Below are 15,677 nucleotides of genomic sequence, written 5' to 3' on the forward strand. Positions count from 1 at the left end.
CTCATACACTTAGATATTTTTCTGTCTAGCTACTTTAGATAAGAATAAGAGAAGAGAGAAAATCAAAAACAATAAAAAGAAGAATAATTGTGAAAAACAATGTGGATTGTCAAATCCAAACTTAATTGAAAATTTGAAGAGTTTAAGCGAATGGAAGCAAAGGAAGATCTTTGAGTTGGGCCATAGAGAATCTATGCTCACCACATGTGCCTTTCTTTGCCTTTCCTCCTTCAATATACACGAGTATTTGGGGCAACACATAACAACACATAACAACAACAACAACAAAAATTACACAAACAAAAACATTTCATAATAATAACAAATAATCATTCAAAATATAAATATAAAATATATTAGTGGGTTCCATCGCCAATAGACCACCAAACAGCGACTCTTCTTTCTTACATATCTATCTTCACAAGCTTCTGAGGATTGAAACCAAAGAAAGAAACGTACAAACATAAAACATAAAAACTATATATTATAAATTAAAAACACTTCTTTTTCATAAAAGCGACTACACGGTTTTCATTTCTTTGTCGTAAAAATCCCATTTCCAGCTTTAAAAATTTCACGCTTTGTTTTTGTTTATAGTTTCTTGTATGAATTTTATTGATTGGTGTTGTGGTTTGGTTTACTTTTAATTTCGAATTTTTTATAACTAAACCGGCGACGATGCCGACACCAGTAACCACGGCGAGACAATGTTTAACGGAAGAAACAGCGCGTGCATTAGACGACGCAGTCTCCGTCGCGCGTCGTCGAAGCCACGCACAAACGACGTCACTTCACGCCGTTTCAGGTCTTTTAACAATGCCTTCATCGATTCTCCGAGAAGTGTGTATCTCACGCGCCGCCCACAACACACCGTACTCTTCACGTCTCCAGTTTCGCGCGCTTGAGCTCTGCGTCGGCGTTTCTCTAGACAGATTACCTTCTTCGAAATCAACACCAACGACGACGGTGGAAGAAGATCCTCCGGTCTCAAACTCTCTCATGGCGGCGATCAAAAGATCTCAAGCGACTCAACGACGTCATCCAGAGACTTATCATCTTCATCAAATCCATGGAAACAACAACACGGAAACGACGTCGGTTTTGAAAGTTGAGTTGAAGTATTTTATACTATCCATTTTAGATGACCCGATTGTGAGTCGGGTCTTTGGTGAAGCCGGGTTTAGAAGCACCGACATTAAACTCGACGTGCTTCATCCTCCGGTGACGTCTCAATTCTCTTCACGGTTCACGTCAAGATCTCGTATTCCTCCTCTGTTTTTATGTAACTTACCGGAATCTGACTCGGGTCGGGTTAGATTCGGGTTTCCGTTTGGTGATCTCGACGAGAACTGTAGAAGAATCGGTGAAGTTTTAGCGAGGAAAGATAAGAAGAATCCATTACTAGTTGGTGTTTGTGGTGTTGAAGCTCTTAAAACGTTTACTGATTCTATAAACAGAGGAAAGTTTGGTTTTTTACCTTTGGAGATTAGTGGGTTAAGTGTAGTTAGTATAAAGATTAGTGAAGTTTTAGTTGATGGATCAAGAATAGATATAAAGTTTGATGATTTAGGGAGATTGAAGTCAGGGATGGTTTTGAACCTTGGAGAGTTAAAGGTTTTAGCTAGTGATGTTTTCTCTGTTGATGTGATTGAGAAGTTTGTGTTGAAGCTCGCTGATTTGTTGAAGCTTCACCGTGAGAAACTTTGGTTTATTGGAAGTGTTTCGAGTAATGAGACGTATTTGAAGCTGATTGAGAGGTTTCCAACGATTGATAAAGATTGGAATCTTCATCTTCTTCCTATTACATCTTCAAGTCAAGGGCTTTATCCAAAATCTAGGTTTGTTTTATTCTCTATGTTTGATTGTTTTGTATCCAAAGTTTGAATATTTTTATTGAAACTGTGGTGTTATGTGTTTATATACAGTTTGATGGGATCTTTTGTTCCATTTGGAGGGTTTTTCTCATCCACATCGGATTTTAGAATACCGTCTAGTAGCTCGATGAATCAGACTTTACCTCGGTGTCATCTTTGTAACGAGAAGTATGAGCAAGAAGTCACCGCCTTTGCTAAGTCGGGGTCGATGATCGATGATCAGTGTTCGGAGAAGTTACCTTCTTGGTTACGAAATGTGGAGCATGAACACGAGAAAGGAAATCTCGGAAAGGTGTAGCCTCTATGAACAAAACTAGTTTTCATTATGTTTTTGCTTGTAATGCAATATCTTGAGAGTGTTTACTTCTCATTCAGTGCAGGTTAAAGATGATCCAAACGTATTAGCCTCTCGGATTCCCGCTCTGCAGAAGAAATGGGACGACATTTGTCAAAGAATCCATCAAACTCCGGCGTTTCCTAAACTCAGTTTTCAGCCCGTTAGACCGCAGTTCCCGCTTCAGCTTGGTTCTTCTAGCCAGACCAAGATGAGTCTTGGAAGCCCAACTGAGAAAATTGTTTGCACTAGGACGTCTGAAAGCTTTCAAGGGATGGTGGCTCTACCGCAGAATCCGCCACACCAACCTGGTTTATCAGTCAAAATCTCAAAGCCAAAACATACTGAGGATCTCTCAAGTTCAACAACGAACTCGCCTTTGAGCTTTGTTACAACAGATTTAGGGTTGGGAACAATCTACGCATCGAAGAACCAAGAACCAAGCACACCAGTATCAGTTGAAAGGAGAGACTTTGAGGTGATCAAAGAGAAACAATTGTTGTCAGCTTCGAGATACTGCAAAGATTTCAAGTCTCTCAGGGAACTACTCTCTCGAAAAGTCGGTTTTCAGAACGAAGCTGTGAATGCGATTAGCGAAATTGTTTGTGGATACAGAGATGAGTCCAGGAGAAGAAACAACCACGTAGCAACCACAAGTAATGTTTGGCTTGCTCTTCTTGGACCTGATAAAGCCGGGAAGAAGAAAGTAGCATTAGCTCTTGCTGAAGTCTTCTGTGGTGGACAAGACAACTTCATCTGTGTGGATTTCAAGTCACAAGACAGTCTTGACGATAGATTCAGAGGGAAAACAGTTGTTGATTACATTGCTGGCGAAGTGGCGAGACGTGCGGATTCTGTTGTTTTCATCGAAAACGTGGAAAAGGCCGAGTTCCCTGATCAGATCAGATTGTCTGAGGCTATGAGAACTGGAAAACTCCGTGACTCGCATGGGAGAGAGATCAGTATGAAAAATGTTATAGTTGTTGCTACTATTTCTGGAAGTGATAAAGCCAGTGATTGTCATGTTCTTGAAGAACCAGTCAAATACTCCGAGGAAAGAGTTCTCAATGCCAAAAACTGGACACTTCAGATAAAACTAGCAGACACTTCAAATGTTAACAAGAATGGTCCCAATAAGAGAAGACAGGAGGAGGCAGAAACAGAGGTGACAGAGCTTCGAGCCCTTAAGTCTCAGCGTTCGTTTCTTGATCTAAATCTTCCTGTGGATGAGATTGAAGCAAACGAAGACGAAGCGTATACAATGTCGGAGAACACAGAAGCTTGGCTTGAGGATTTTGTGGAACAAGTAGATGGGAAAGTGACGTTCAAGCTTATTGACTTTGATGAGTTAGCAAAAAACATAAAAAGGAATATTCTTTCGCTATTTCATCTGTCTTTTGGACCTGAAACACATCTAGAGATCGAAAACGATGTGATCCTTAAGATTCTTGCTGCTTTAAGATGGTCATCAGATGAAGAGAAAACATTTGATCAGTGGCTGCAAACTGTTCTTGCTCCAAGCTTTGCTAAAGCGAGACAAAAGTGTGTTCCCGCTGCTCCTTTTTCTGTGAAACTTGTTGCCTCTAGAGAGTCTCCGGCTGAAGAGGAGACTACAGGGATACAACAGTTTCCGGCGAGAGTCGAAGTGATCTGATTATTGTTGTTGTAATTTTATGTATAAGTGATGATAGTTATATAGATTATCCCAGAGTTTTGTAATCGGCTTGGTTTGAGTTTGTTCTTTGTCACTAAATGTATATATTATATAGTCATAAAGCTGAGCTATTAAGTGTGGTACATAGCTTTTGAAGAAGGGCCCAAATTGCTACAGATTTTGGTTTTAGGTTCCTTAATTTCCAGTATTTTTATCATTTAACATGTCTCTGTATAACTTGTAGAATTATTACTATCAGTTCATATTAGGCTTTCTGCATTTCTATATCAGAAACCCATTGTGCTATTCTTTTACTCACTAAAATTTATAAACAGATTTTAGGTAGTTTTTTTTTAATTAATAGCTAGAATTTTTGGTACATGAGTTTTGATCAATTTTTGTATTGTAGTGTAGTGAACAAAGTGGATAATGAGATCATGATATATATGCATGAAATTTTCCATGGATGTTGACAGCATTATTTAGACTCTGACTTTGGAACTGTACTTTTAGTGGTTCATGATGTCAATGGTTTGAAATATTAACGGTTAATGTCTAGAAATTAAGATGAGGATTTGCATTACCTCCATACAAGCTTTGATGATTTTGTTTTCCATTTTGCTAAACAGGCAAAATTTGTAAAGAAGAAAAAAAAATCTCTTTATTGTTTTAGTGTTTATTAATTTGTTTGGGCTAATAGCTATAAACTACATCATTTTTTATTGATGGACTAAAAAACCATTCAAATTTTTAACTTTTTCTACGAATAACGCAAACTAATAAACTCAGTCCACCACTATTAAAACTACTAATGTTTTGTAGATTTTGTAGATTTTGTAAGATTTTGTAAGAGTTTTTGGTTTTTGTTTTCCAAAAACTTATTTTCATACCAATCAAGATTTTAAAATTTTGGTTTCCCTACAATTTAAAAAAACTATTTTCTTGTAGTTTTCCATTCATGATTTTAGTTTTTTAGTTCTCCTAAAATTTAGGAAATCTAGTTTTTACTCAATCAACGTTATTTTTCTCAAAAACCAAAAACCAATTTTTTGGGGTTTTTGAAACAAAAATATAATAATAAAAATCTAAAACTAAAATCTAAAATCTATAAACTAAAATCTAAATTCAAAAACTGAATCCAAAATCAGCATCCATTCAGGGCCTAAAGCTCGACATATAACTTGCGCAATACCAAAACCAAACGTTTTTTTTTTATCTTTTTAAGTCTTTAATCATATCATTAAATTGACACAAAAGAAAGAAGGAATAACAGCCATAAACTACCACAGTTCTAATAAATTAATAAGCACAGAAACTAACAAAGTTAATCAACAAATAAAGTATAAAAATTTATCTTAAGAACTTGTGTAGATGTCTTGAATTTCATCCATTAGATTAGCTTTTTTTAATAAAATACATCCATTAGATTAGCTTTTTTTAATAAAATAAACAACATGATCACCGTCCATTTCATATCGTTCATTAGATCATCGATTTTGATGTCTTTTGTCATGATTGTCCAATCCATTTCATTTTGTTTTGATGTCTTTTGCCGTGACTGTCCAGTTTATTATTATAGCACAAAACTAAACTAAACTAAACTGTAGTATGGATTTGTTGTTTAAAAATTAGATATGTAATCAAGAGACTTCATATAATATTTGGGCCTTGAAATAGGCCCATTACTTTTAAAAAAAACAGCGACAACTCTGTGACACATTGTTGTTACGAAAGGGACCCATAAGCGGCGTGCATTTTGTCGTACTTTCAGTGGAACTGTCTTTTTCTTTTGTCTGAACCAAAAGTATTGAAATCTTTTTGATGGTAACTAAAAGAAGAAAAGAGAAATAACAAAACTTTACGCCTTGTAATGTAAATACATTAATAAAAAAAAAAGAAAAAAAAAAGAGTTTCACGAGTACACTTTTAACTTAAAAACAACAAGAAATAAAAATTTTAAAAGTGGGCTGGTTTATTCCTAATAGAGCTAAACAAATGGAGATTAATTGATTTTAGATTTGTCAGAAGCGTAAACGTAGAGATCTGGATCTGTCTCGTAGAAGACAATATCACCAGTGTCGCTGACGTAATGATCTTTCTTAATACTTGCGACCAAACTCTCCACCAAGTGGATCGGTATTGCTCCTGACGTCTTTGGTTCTCTGTAGTATCTTCCCAACACATGTTTAGCTGCTTTCGTCTGTCATTAATCAATTAAACAATCCCTAATTATTAATCACCTTTTCTAGTAACACTATGTATTAAATCTCAATATAATGTAATGAAATGATCACTCACGGCGTCGACCAAGTGATAGTGAGGGATTTGTGGGAAGAGATGATGGATCACGTGAGTTCCAATGTCGTGATGAATGTTGTTAAAGATTCCGTAATCTCTATCAATTGTTGTTAATCCTCCACGTAGATAACTCCATTCCTATTAATCAAACAAATCCATTAATCCATAACATCGCTAATTTTCTGTTACAAAACATATATATTTGATTTTACTTACCTTGCCTCTATACCAAGGCAACTTCTCATCGTGACCATGATGATGCAAATACGTGACAGCATCCAACCACATCACAAAGATCTGATTAAACAGAAAATCCAAACTTATGTCAAAACGTATAAATATCTAAAAGTGATCATTATAAGATATGAATTTTCGTATGACTTACAATGTACGGTACACCGTAGACTTTAAGAACCGCGAGTGGACCGAAGACGAAAGATAGAGCGATAAGACTGACGAACATTATGGACCAACAAGTAGTTGAAGTTGCAATAAGCTTTCTCTCGCTTGGAGCAAATAAACTACTGTATGGGTTAAAATGTGATCCTTCTTTTCCAGGACTTCTGTAGCACTATAAAATCAATCCCCCAATATCAAATATATTTTACTCTTAACAATCTCAAATCAACTATAAAGGTTTGGGAATTTCAAAATTTACCAAATAGAGAGGATATGCGAGCATGGGGAGAGGGACAGTGTATCTGAGCATCCGAGTACTGTGGGGCAATTTCTTGTACACCCTTTCTGGTAACTGAAACGTTTTAATTAAAATGACTGATTATTATTAGTACTCGTAGAAATTTACATTATGCTTTTAATCGTGTTTATCAATATATTGCATGTGCATTTTTTTAATTCTAAGATATAGACAAAACATAACGAAAACGCCAAAAAAACTCAAAAAGTAATGGAAGAAAAGTATTCGCATTTCGAGGAGAATCGTTCTATGCGAAGCACTCGAATATTAGTGGTCCATTATTTAACTTATATACTACGATAGAGTTGGTCCTATAAAAAATCAATTACAGACTGAACTACGACACTTGCAAATCTTTTTTTACTACAGCTAGAAAACAAAAAACTGACAAGTTGCCTAAACTAAAACTAAAACTAAAACATATTAAAAAACATAGAATTTTCTAAGTGTTTTAAGCATATAAATTATTCGACGGGAAAATAAATATAAAATGAAAAAGACAAGAGTACACTGATGAGAGAGGGAAAGATTACCGGAACCCATGACTCGTCGTTTTCAACATGGCCATGGTTCTGGTGGTGTGTCCGGTGGCTTATTCTCCTGCATAACCCAATTAATATTAACATTTCAATTCGTAAATTATAAATACATCTGTCATATAATGTCGTTTTCGGGGCAGATTCTAACAATCTCAAATTTATAACTAGGGATAAGTAAGTAACAAACAAATACTATAATGTTTCGTAAAAATGATACATAAAGATCTACTTTTTTTAATGATATCAACTGATGAATACATATAAAGATTGACATATATCAAAATCATTTGGCTTTAAAAAAAAAATTACACAAAGGTGCATTAATTTCTTCAAGTTCAGGTTGGCTAAAGGGCCATAAATAGGCCCACAGCAGTTAATAAAAGTATTGATTCTTTTTCTTTGGTTACTAAAGATTTGATGCTTTTGGAGTGGAAAAATAAAAGCCACCACACAGTCACATGCATTAATTAAATTACAAAATCTGCCTATACCAAAAAAAGATGGAACAAAAATCAAACAGATTAACTTGATACCATGCACCATAAATAACAAAATAAACAGTAAAAAGAGAAATAATAGTAGAAAAGAATAAAAATAAGTAACTTACCAACCATGGTAAGGAACGAGGATGAAAGAATGAAGAATGTGACCAACCACACTATTCAGTAGAGGAATGTCTGAGAAACTCCCATGTCCACTGTATCATGATTTACACATTCAATTATTATTCATAGTATATATCACATTTACTGCAAAAAAATATTGCTTTTCCATGTTTGTTTTAATTTAAGACACCTTAAGAAAGTAAGAAAATCTATATATGACGTGTATAAATCTCGAAAGTACATTGGTACACACATAAAAAGAGTTAATAAAAACATTGTATAAAATATTTAATTTCTAATTAAAAGTTCCGGAGATCTAGAGGAGAAATAATTGGAAACTTGGAACGTAGATCCATGAAATGCGGAATTAACATTAATAATAGAAAAGATATTTTGTTACGAGTCTTACGACTAATCATCATCGTGGAACGTTATTGAAGAAAAATATCTAAAAACAGAAATCTTGGATCCTCTTTTCCTGTTTTGTTTTTTAATATTACAAAAAAAATAAAGTAACCTCAAAAGAACAAATATTGAAGTTAGCGACAATACTCATCGAACGTGTATTCTAAGTAATTTAAGAATTCGAGGCAATTAAAAAAGCAAAAAGTAACACAAACAATTAGAAAAAATGAAAAATTTAAGAGATTAGTTGATAAAGAAGGATTAATTAAATTAAAATGAAAATGTTAAACGTAAGATTAAGAAATTATACCAGTCGTGGCCGAGAACAAAGATGGCCCAGAAAAGTGTTCCTTGGGCGGCCCAATAAAGAGGCCAAAGGAACCAGCTATCAACATACACGGCAGCGATGGCCAAAGCCGCGACGGCGATAATGTCTCTGACGACGTAACTCATTGATCTCAAAGGACTCTTAACCCAACAGTGCTTAGGAATCGCCGCCCTTATATCTCCGATCTTGAACGGTGGTTGTGCACTCGGATCAAACCTTTCTTCTTTCTTCCGGTCTCCGGCGCCGGGATCTCCGTTCACATTGGTGCGTTGGTCCATAGCAACAACCATCGCCGGAGAGAGGGGGAGAGAAAGAGAGAAGAGAGAGAGAGAGAGTCTCTTGTCTCAAAAATGTTATGCGCTCAGTGAAAATAATGTGGTGAAGAAAGGGTTTGATGAATTTTTGGGGTTTGTGAGATTTGTTTATATAAAGAGAGAAGATGTGTCGACAATGAGAAAGACTCCAATTTTTGTTTTTGTTTTCTTATAACTTTTTATTTATTTGAAGGATAAAATGGGTAATTTTGCTGTTTTTTTGGGTTAAAGTTGCTGTTTAATACTTTTGGTTACGTTGTTAAGTGAAAACAAAATTGGTCAGAAATGTGTGACACGCACGCTAAAGTAAGTAATAAAATTTTAAGAAGAACAAAACTTTACCATAATTTGTTTCACCATTTCAATTCGTGTAAGTTAAGAATATATTTCTCTGATTTATTTCCTAATATAAGCAATTGTGATAAGAAGATGAATATTTCTTGGTTTTTCCTTGCACGTACCAAGTATACCAACTAAATTATATTCATTTCTTACTATGGAGAATCTACCAACCCCAATGTATTATGCACCAAATACAATATTTCTTGAAATTTTAGTTATCCTAAAAACTAAATAGGAGAAAACTGATGGCTAATAGTAGTATATAGTAGTAAAAGAAAATTAAATGTAAAAATGACAAGAAGTTAAAAAAAAATGACAAACTCGCAATAAAAGAAAAAGCAAATCTAAAATCAAAGGTTAGTATTAATATATAGTACTAGAAATTAGTTAGCTGAGGAAAATTTAAATATAAGTGGCACATCACTCTGATTTATTTTACCTAAATAACCGGTTTGTATTGTTTTTAATTAATTTAAAATAGTCCACCATCACCGATTTTCTTTTCTTTCCCAATTGCCATCACCGATTTTATACAACGTAATTGGTTGATTTTTTGTTTATCTATATTTTTCATTTTTTTGTCATAAAAGTAGTTGGTGGAAATAAAATTTATGTTTTTTCATTACATTAATTATACCAGCGAGATCCCCTATTATTTGTAGGCAAATCAGTTGGATTGAAGAAAAGCACTTCATACGGAAGAAACAACACAAATCGAGCAAATTGTGCGGCCAAAATGCTTTGAATGGTTATATAAAAATAGCATAATAATAGAGTAATTTCAACGATATTTTAATGAGCACCTAAAATATTTTGAATAGTGAACTTATATATTCATAACAAAACTACAACGCCATTAAAGAATCAAGACATGTATGGTTAGTAGAGGAGACATTGAATTATACAAAAAAAAAACATAATTGAGGCGTTTCCTCTGCCTTTTCATTTCTCTTAACTGTTTTGCCAACACGCATTTACGATTTAAGCATTAACATTTTCTACAATTATACACATATTTGAATACATTTCACATTATGCTAGTACTCATGAAAATTACTTGAAATAACTTCCCTTTATTTGGAAAGAAACATTTTCACATGACTATCGACCGTCTATGACCCGAGTTGGAAACCTAAACGCACCGATTTATAGTAATAAGAAACATAGAAAAGACTTCAATTAGTTATGTAGCTACTGCCGGGTGATATCTAAGCCTAACTAAATTGCATAGGCTCACCTAGACAAACATGTAGTCATAGGTCCGCTTAATAGAAAGACTATTGATAAGTTTGGAGAGAAAACGTTAATAGTAGAATAGTTTTTCTCAATTTTATTCAATAGTCTAATATACTTATTTATATAAAGTTATAATTTGATTAATAAGTTTTTTATATTGGGACAATAGGAAATATACCTATTTCACAATAGACATATATTTTACAATATTAACTTTCTTTTCAAATTGATCTCGTAATCTTCGAGATTTTCTAATACTCTTCCGCAAGCTCATACGTGGTAACACGTATAACATTGGACAATCATTAAATCATCTTCACAGTTTTTATACCCACTATTGGGTCACTAATGGCGTTTATACCTCGCCATAAGATTATCAATTCGATAGCAAAATACTTTAGTAGTTGTGTATCTCCATCATCTTATGTCACCATGTGAAGTGAACGAAATCATCAATCGGTTCATGCTCATAATTCACAGCAACATCATGTCATCATCTTTGTTGGATCCACATATACCCGTTGGAGTTCATCATCTATGTGGCTACATCGTATTTGAAGTTATAACGACAGAAAAAACCATGATAAGTTTGGAGGAAATTTTAGAAGTGATATAGTTTCTCTCAATTTTATTCAATAGGCTAATATGCTTATTTATACAAAATTATAACTTGATTAACAAGTTCTTTGCATATGGAACAATAGGAAATCTACCTATTTAATAATAAGAATATATTTTATGATATTAACTTTCCTTTCAAATCAATCTCATAATCCCCGAAATCTCCTAATAACTATCCTTTCTTTTCTTTTTGTTTATCTTTAAGAACCTTTATTCATCTTTCTTTACTAAAGAAGACATCATTTGAAATTACACTGCTTAAATTTTTTTTTTTGAAGAGAGAAATAAAGTGAAACACAAGACCATAGGTGAAGGAGTTACCCAAGAAATTTAAGGTTGAATAAATCGAAATCAGGTTGAAAGGTCTTTCTTGAGACTGCCGAGTTGGACCAGCTGAAGGTGAATGTAATATTATTTTGCTGCGATCTAGACGATCTAATTTAGCACAAATGGTGACCTGAATCTCTTTGACCAGATTAGCTGCTGGTTTAGCAATGGTAGTGTGAAGCCTCGAATTTTTCTCTTTCCAAATGATGTAAATTACGGCTTGGAAATAAGCTTACAAATCACAAAGTCTTATAATGTTTGAAGTATTTGAGTTTTATAATGTTTTGATCGTTCGGAAAAAAAAAAGGTTTTGATCGCTAAAAACAACTCGGCTAAATATATGTATTAGCAAATTAAATAAGATATTTGAAATATATTTTTGTAAGATCCTAAATACTCATATACCTTTCATAATAATTGATTTTATACCAGCCTATATTTTCATGGACTTTTCCAATTGTTATGAGTGAAAAGTAAAACCAAGGAAAAGCCGAAAGGGACGAGTTACAAAAATGATGTGTGTGCGAAGACATGAGTTTGCACGTGACAGTGCTAGCTATTCGACAAATGTTTACTACTGTGGGCTACTTGCTACGTACCATTTCTACTTTATATAAAAGATATATGTGTTAAGATATGAGAATAATAATTGAGAATAAACCCCAAAATGCAAAGAGAAGTATGTGTTTGTTATTTAGCAGACGCACATGGTGGAGGACATCCTTCGATTTCCTCGTGATTTCCGAAGGGCCATATTTTTTTTTCTTTATATTATACAATTCATAGCAACTAATCAATAAATAATTTACATTTTTCGACCATTAATAATTTGAACAATCTTACATAACCTTTCACAAAATTGGTTAATACAGTTATGACTGTTTAATCCGTTGAATTGATAGTGAACTTAAAAATTACTTTACTATTTTTTAAATTTGGTTATAATAATTATACATTTTTCGAAATTATAACTCTTTTTCAATTTTAAAGATAGAAAATAAATTGCTATCAAGTCTTTTGCATTTAAATTTTATATAAGACCATTTGTTTTCTTTTCTTTTTCATTAAAGGAAGATGAATTTTTTTAGAACAAAGCACATACTCTGTTTTGTCCGGAGTCAACCATTATTGTTAGGCAGACCAAAAATAAAAACCCAAAACCCCAAAAAAAGTCGACACCGCCTCCTAACCGAGTATCGAACTAGGGTCTAGGACAAAATACTCCATTTTAGGGGAGGAGGTTGGTGATTCAACAATTTAAATTCATGTCTTGTAGGTGCACAAAAAAAAAAAAAATCATGTCTTGTTTACGTTTTAAGTTACCATCATCTTTTAGTATAGCTAATAGAAATCAATAAAAATACAAGATTGTCTTGAAAAAATACTAAAATAGTGTTCACTTATGCATTTGCACATGAATCCTTATATTTTCTCTTTATAATACAGATTTAAAATTTTAAATACGACTAGTTATGATTATGTTTTGCCATTTTGATAATCTATTATAGTATATGATTCGTATATTTCTCTATCTACGTACGACTAACTGCGCTTATCATAAACGTCTCTACGTGTTTTATACATCTTATATTATTTGTATTTAACCATCCGTATTTCATGAAAAGGTCGTGTACGATAAAGGAATCATTTCGTAGATACCCACTATGTTACCCAAGTTAGAAAATTATTTTCTTAAGAAACCAGATATTAATTAATACGTTAATTACCAAAAATAATATCAAAAAGGTGGGCCTGGGGGAATATGCTTTCCGTAGGTTTTGTATAATTCTATAGTAATACCTTTTTGTATTTAAACCGAAGATATGTCTAAAATGCGGGGTTATACGATAACAAAAAAACAACGTTATGTGGTATACGAAAAATGATCTCAATAAAAAGATCAAGAAATTCTAAGACATTGCTAAAGCTCTTTTTTTTTGGTTAAAGATTGGTGAAGCTTTTCACTAAACTTTTGCCTCGTTACAACTAATGAAAAAAGCCGAACCACACTTGCACACACAACTTTTGATTGAGACAAAATTAAAACAGAAGTGAAAAATAATACAAGTGTTGAGGGAATGGAGTTGGTATAGAACACGTCGTAAAGAAATGATGTCTTTTCGTGTATCAAGCATGCACCTTGCATTTTTTGTAAACAACCCCACAACACTTTCCCACTTCAAATTCGAATTTTCTCATAATTTTTTTCAACGATCTGATATCAGAGAAGATGCGCATAAATGTGCAACACGGACATTTCCCAATTTTAAATTAAGTTTAAAAAAAAATCTTTTACTATATATAAAGAGATGTTATGGAGATCACTCAAATGATGATAATTATAAGTTCTCATCGATGTGCATATATATTAAAGACCATACGAAATAATCGACCAACTCGTAAATAAGCGAAACGACCTAGCAAAAAGCTACAATTTTCACGATTCAATATGCATTCACGTGGCTCATGCATAGTCACAAATTAAGCACAAGAATCTAGTGCATGACGCTTGGTAAAAGAAAAATTTCATGTACTGCATGAACATTACGACCACATTTTGAGTCATCATCACAATTCGGAAGCACCAAAAGAGGGACTCTGGACCACAACTAAGTGGTGCAAGCTTGTCTTGCTTTGAACCATAGAGTACGTTGCATTCAGGTCATGTAGTATATAGATCATAGGTAATAGGTAAGAATGTTCGAATTCATAGCCTTAGACATTATCTAGGCTCATTGTCATTACCACGACGACGATTTCCAAACCTTATATTTGTCACAGATGAGTTGTATATCTCTACTATTTTTCCTTCTTCTTCTTCTTCTTGTTTTTTTGTTTTTTGTTATGAAAAGTATATATATTTTTTTTCATAAACCAAATTCTCATTTACCAACATTACATCATCATACTATCTGTTTGTAGTTTACCAATTCCTAATTTAGTTATTGTATGCGAGAGCCGTTAATAATCTTAGAATATTGTACGGTTATATTATTCCAAAGATCTTTAACAATCTCAAAACTGAAACATAACACGTTAAAAAAGTAGATTGATCTTGTTCGTACTCAATAAAACCAACAGAGAATTCACTAATGGTCCGTCAATTGTCAATCTAGCTTGTGATGTAAGGATACTTCGATTTTCAGTCGCCGAAATTTTATTGCATGTATGTATGGCCCCGTATTTCGAGTACAAACGCATTATAATTAGAATAAAGCCAGTAGTCAAGTACTAGCTAGATAAAAAAAAAAAGTACTAGCTAGTTTCCTTCATCATTCATGACGAGTGATGTCAAACGAAAAAGTTTTAAATATCTAGTTTTGTGGTTTTGATGCCATGTTAAAAAATATCATAAGATTGAAAACAACTTAATTACTAGATAATTGTTATCACGAGTAGAATATGTATCCTGATTTATATAGAGGTTTTTAGAGAGGAAGAGATGCGCTATACATATCGAAATAAATCAAAAGGCGCACCACACGAGTTTCATTTCCAAAGAAAGACTTGTAGAAAAGTCAAAAGCCATTATAATCGAAAGAATTTATGTGTGTGTAACATAAAACACGTAGCTAGGTCTATAAAGAAATAGTAAACTAGTTTTTAAATTCGTTATTTTATATAGAAGCATACAACCATAAATAAGAAAAACGGTTAAAGATCACGATCTATCATGTCCACATACACGTCTCTTCAACTTCATAAAGTTCAAACCATGCAAATGGATGGTTTAATATCTAACAACGTTTTATTCAAAGATAATATTACTCTATAATAGCCGGAAATCAAGCTATTTGTTGATAAAAAGATGAAACATTAAAACATAATGCTTAATTAAAGGTTAGGTTTGTCTACCAGTAAGAGTGTTTAAATAGATGCTTTGGACAATAAAAGATGGGCCGTACGTCCATGCACGTGTGAACCGACGAAACACCGTCGTTTTCTGTTCATTGAGAAACAATGGTTCTCTACTTTCTAAAAGATATCCAACTATCCAATGAATTACTTGATCTTATATAGACATTTCTCTCTTTTTTGTTCGGTTCACCAAACTTTTCATACGAACAAAAAAGTGTTCTTGTTAATAAACATTAATTTAGTGG

At 33.3% G+C, this 15,677-nt stretch overlaps 2 protein-coding genes across 3 annotated transcripts; one reads left to right on the forward strand and one right to left on the reverse strand.

The window, feature by feature from the left end:
- The first annotated feature begins 285 nt into the window (after window positions 1–285).
- AT2G29970 (Double Clp-N motif-containing P-loop nucleoside triphosphate hydrolases superfamily protein) lies at window positions 286–4,147 on the forward strand. Its single transcript, NM_128551.4, has 3 exons — window positions 286–1,838; window positions 1,926–2,166; window positions 2,255–4,147. The coding sequence occupies exons 1-3, from the start codon at window positions 679–681 to the stop codon at window positions 3,860–3,862; spliced, it is 3,009 nt and encodes a 1,002-aa protein (NP_565689.1). The 5' UTR covers window positions 286–678; the 3' UTR covers window positions 3,863–4,147.
- Window positions 4,148–5,601: 1,454 nt separating this feature from the next.
- Window positions 5,602–9,268, reverse strand: FAD3 (fatty acid desaturase 3). 2 transcript variants are annotated; one of them, NM_128552.4, is made up of 8 exons: window positions 8,717–9,268; window positions 8,004–8,093; window positions 7,391–7,457; window positions 6,819–6,911; window positions 6,546–6,731; window positions 6,377–6,457; window positions 6,161–6,298; window positions 5,602–6,062 (listed from the first exon to the last, which is right to left on the reverse strand). In NM_128552.4, exons 1-8 carry the CDS (start codon window positions 9,022–9,024, stop codon window positions 5,865–5,867), a joined length of 1,161 nt encoding a protein of 386 aa, NP_180559.1. In that variant the 5' UTR covers window positions 9,025–9,268; the 3' UTR covers window positions 5,602–5,864. The 2 variants fall into 2 exon arrangements, with proteins under 2 accessions (NP_180559.1, NP_850139.1); NM_179808.2 differs by having other exon boundaries at window positions 5,669–6,062; window positions 6,161–6,457; window positions 8,717–9,115.
- Window positions 9,269–15,677: the final 6,409 nt, after the last annotated feature.

The sequence above is a fragment of the Arabidopsis thaliana genome, chromosome 2, assembly GCF_000001735.4.
Source record: "Arabidopsis thaliana chromosome 2, partial sequence".
In the NCBI taxonomy this organism is placed as follows: domain Eukaryota; kingdom Viridiplantae; phylum Streptophyta; class Magnoliopsida; order Brassicales; family Brassicaceae; genus Arabidopsis; species Arabidopsis thaliana.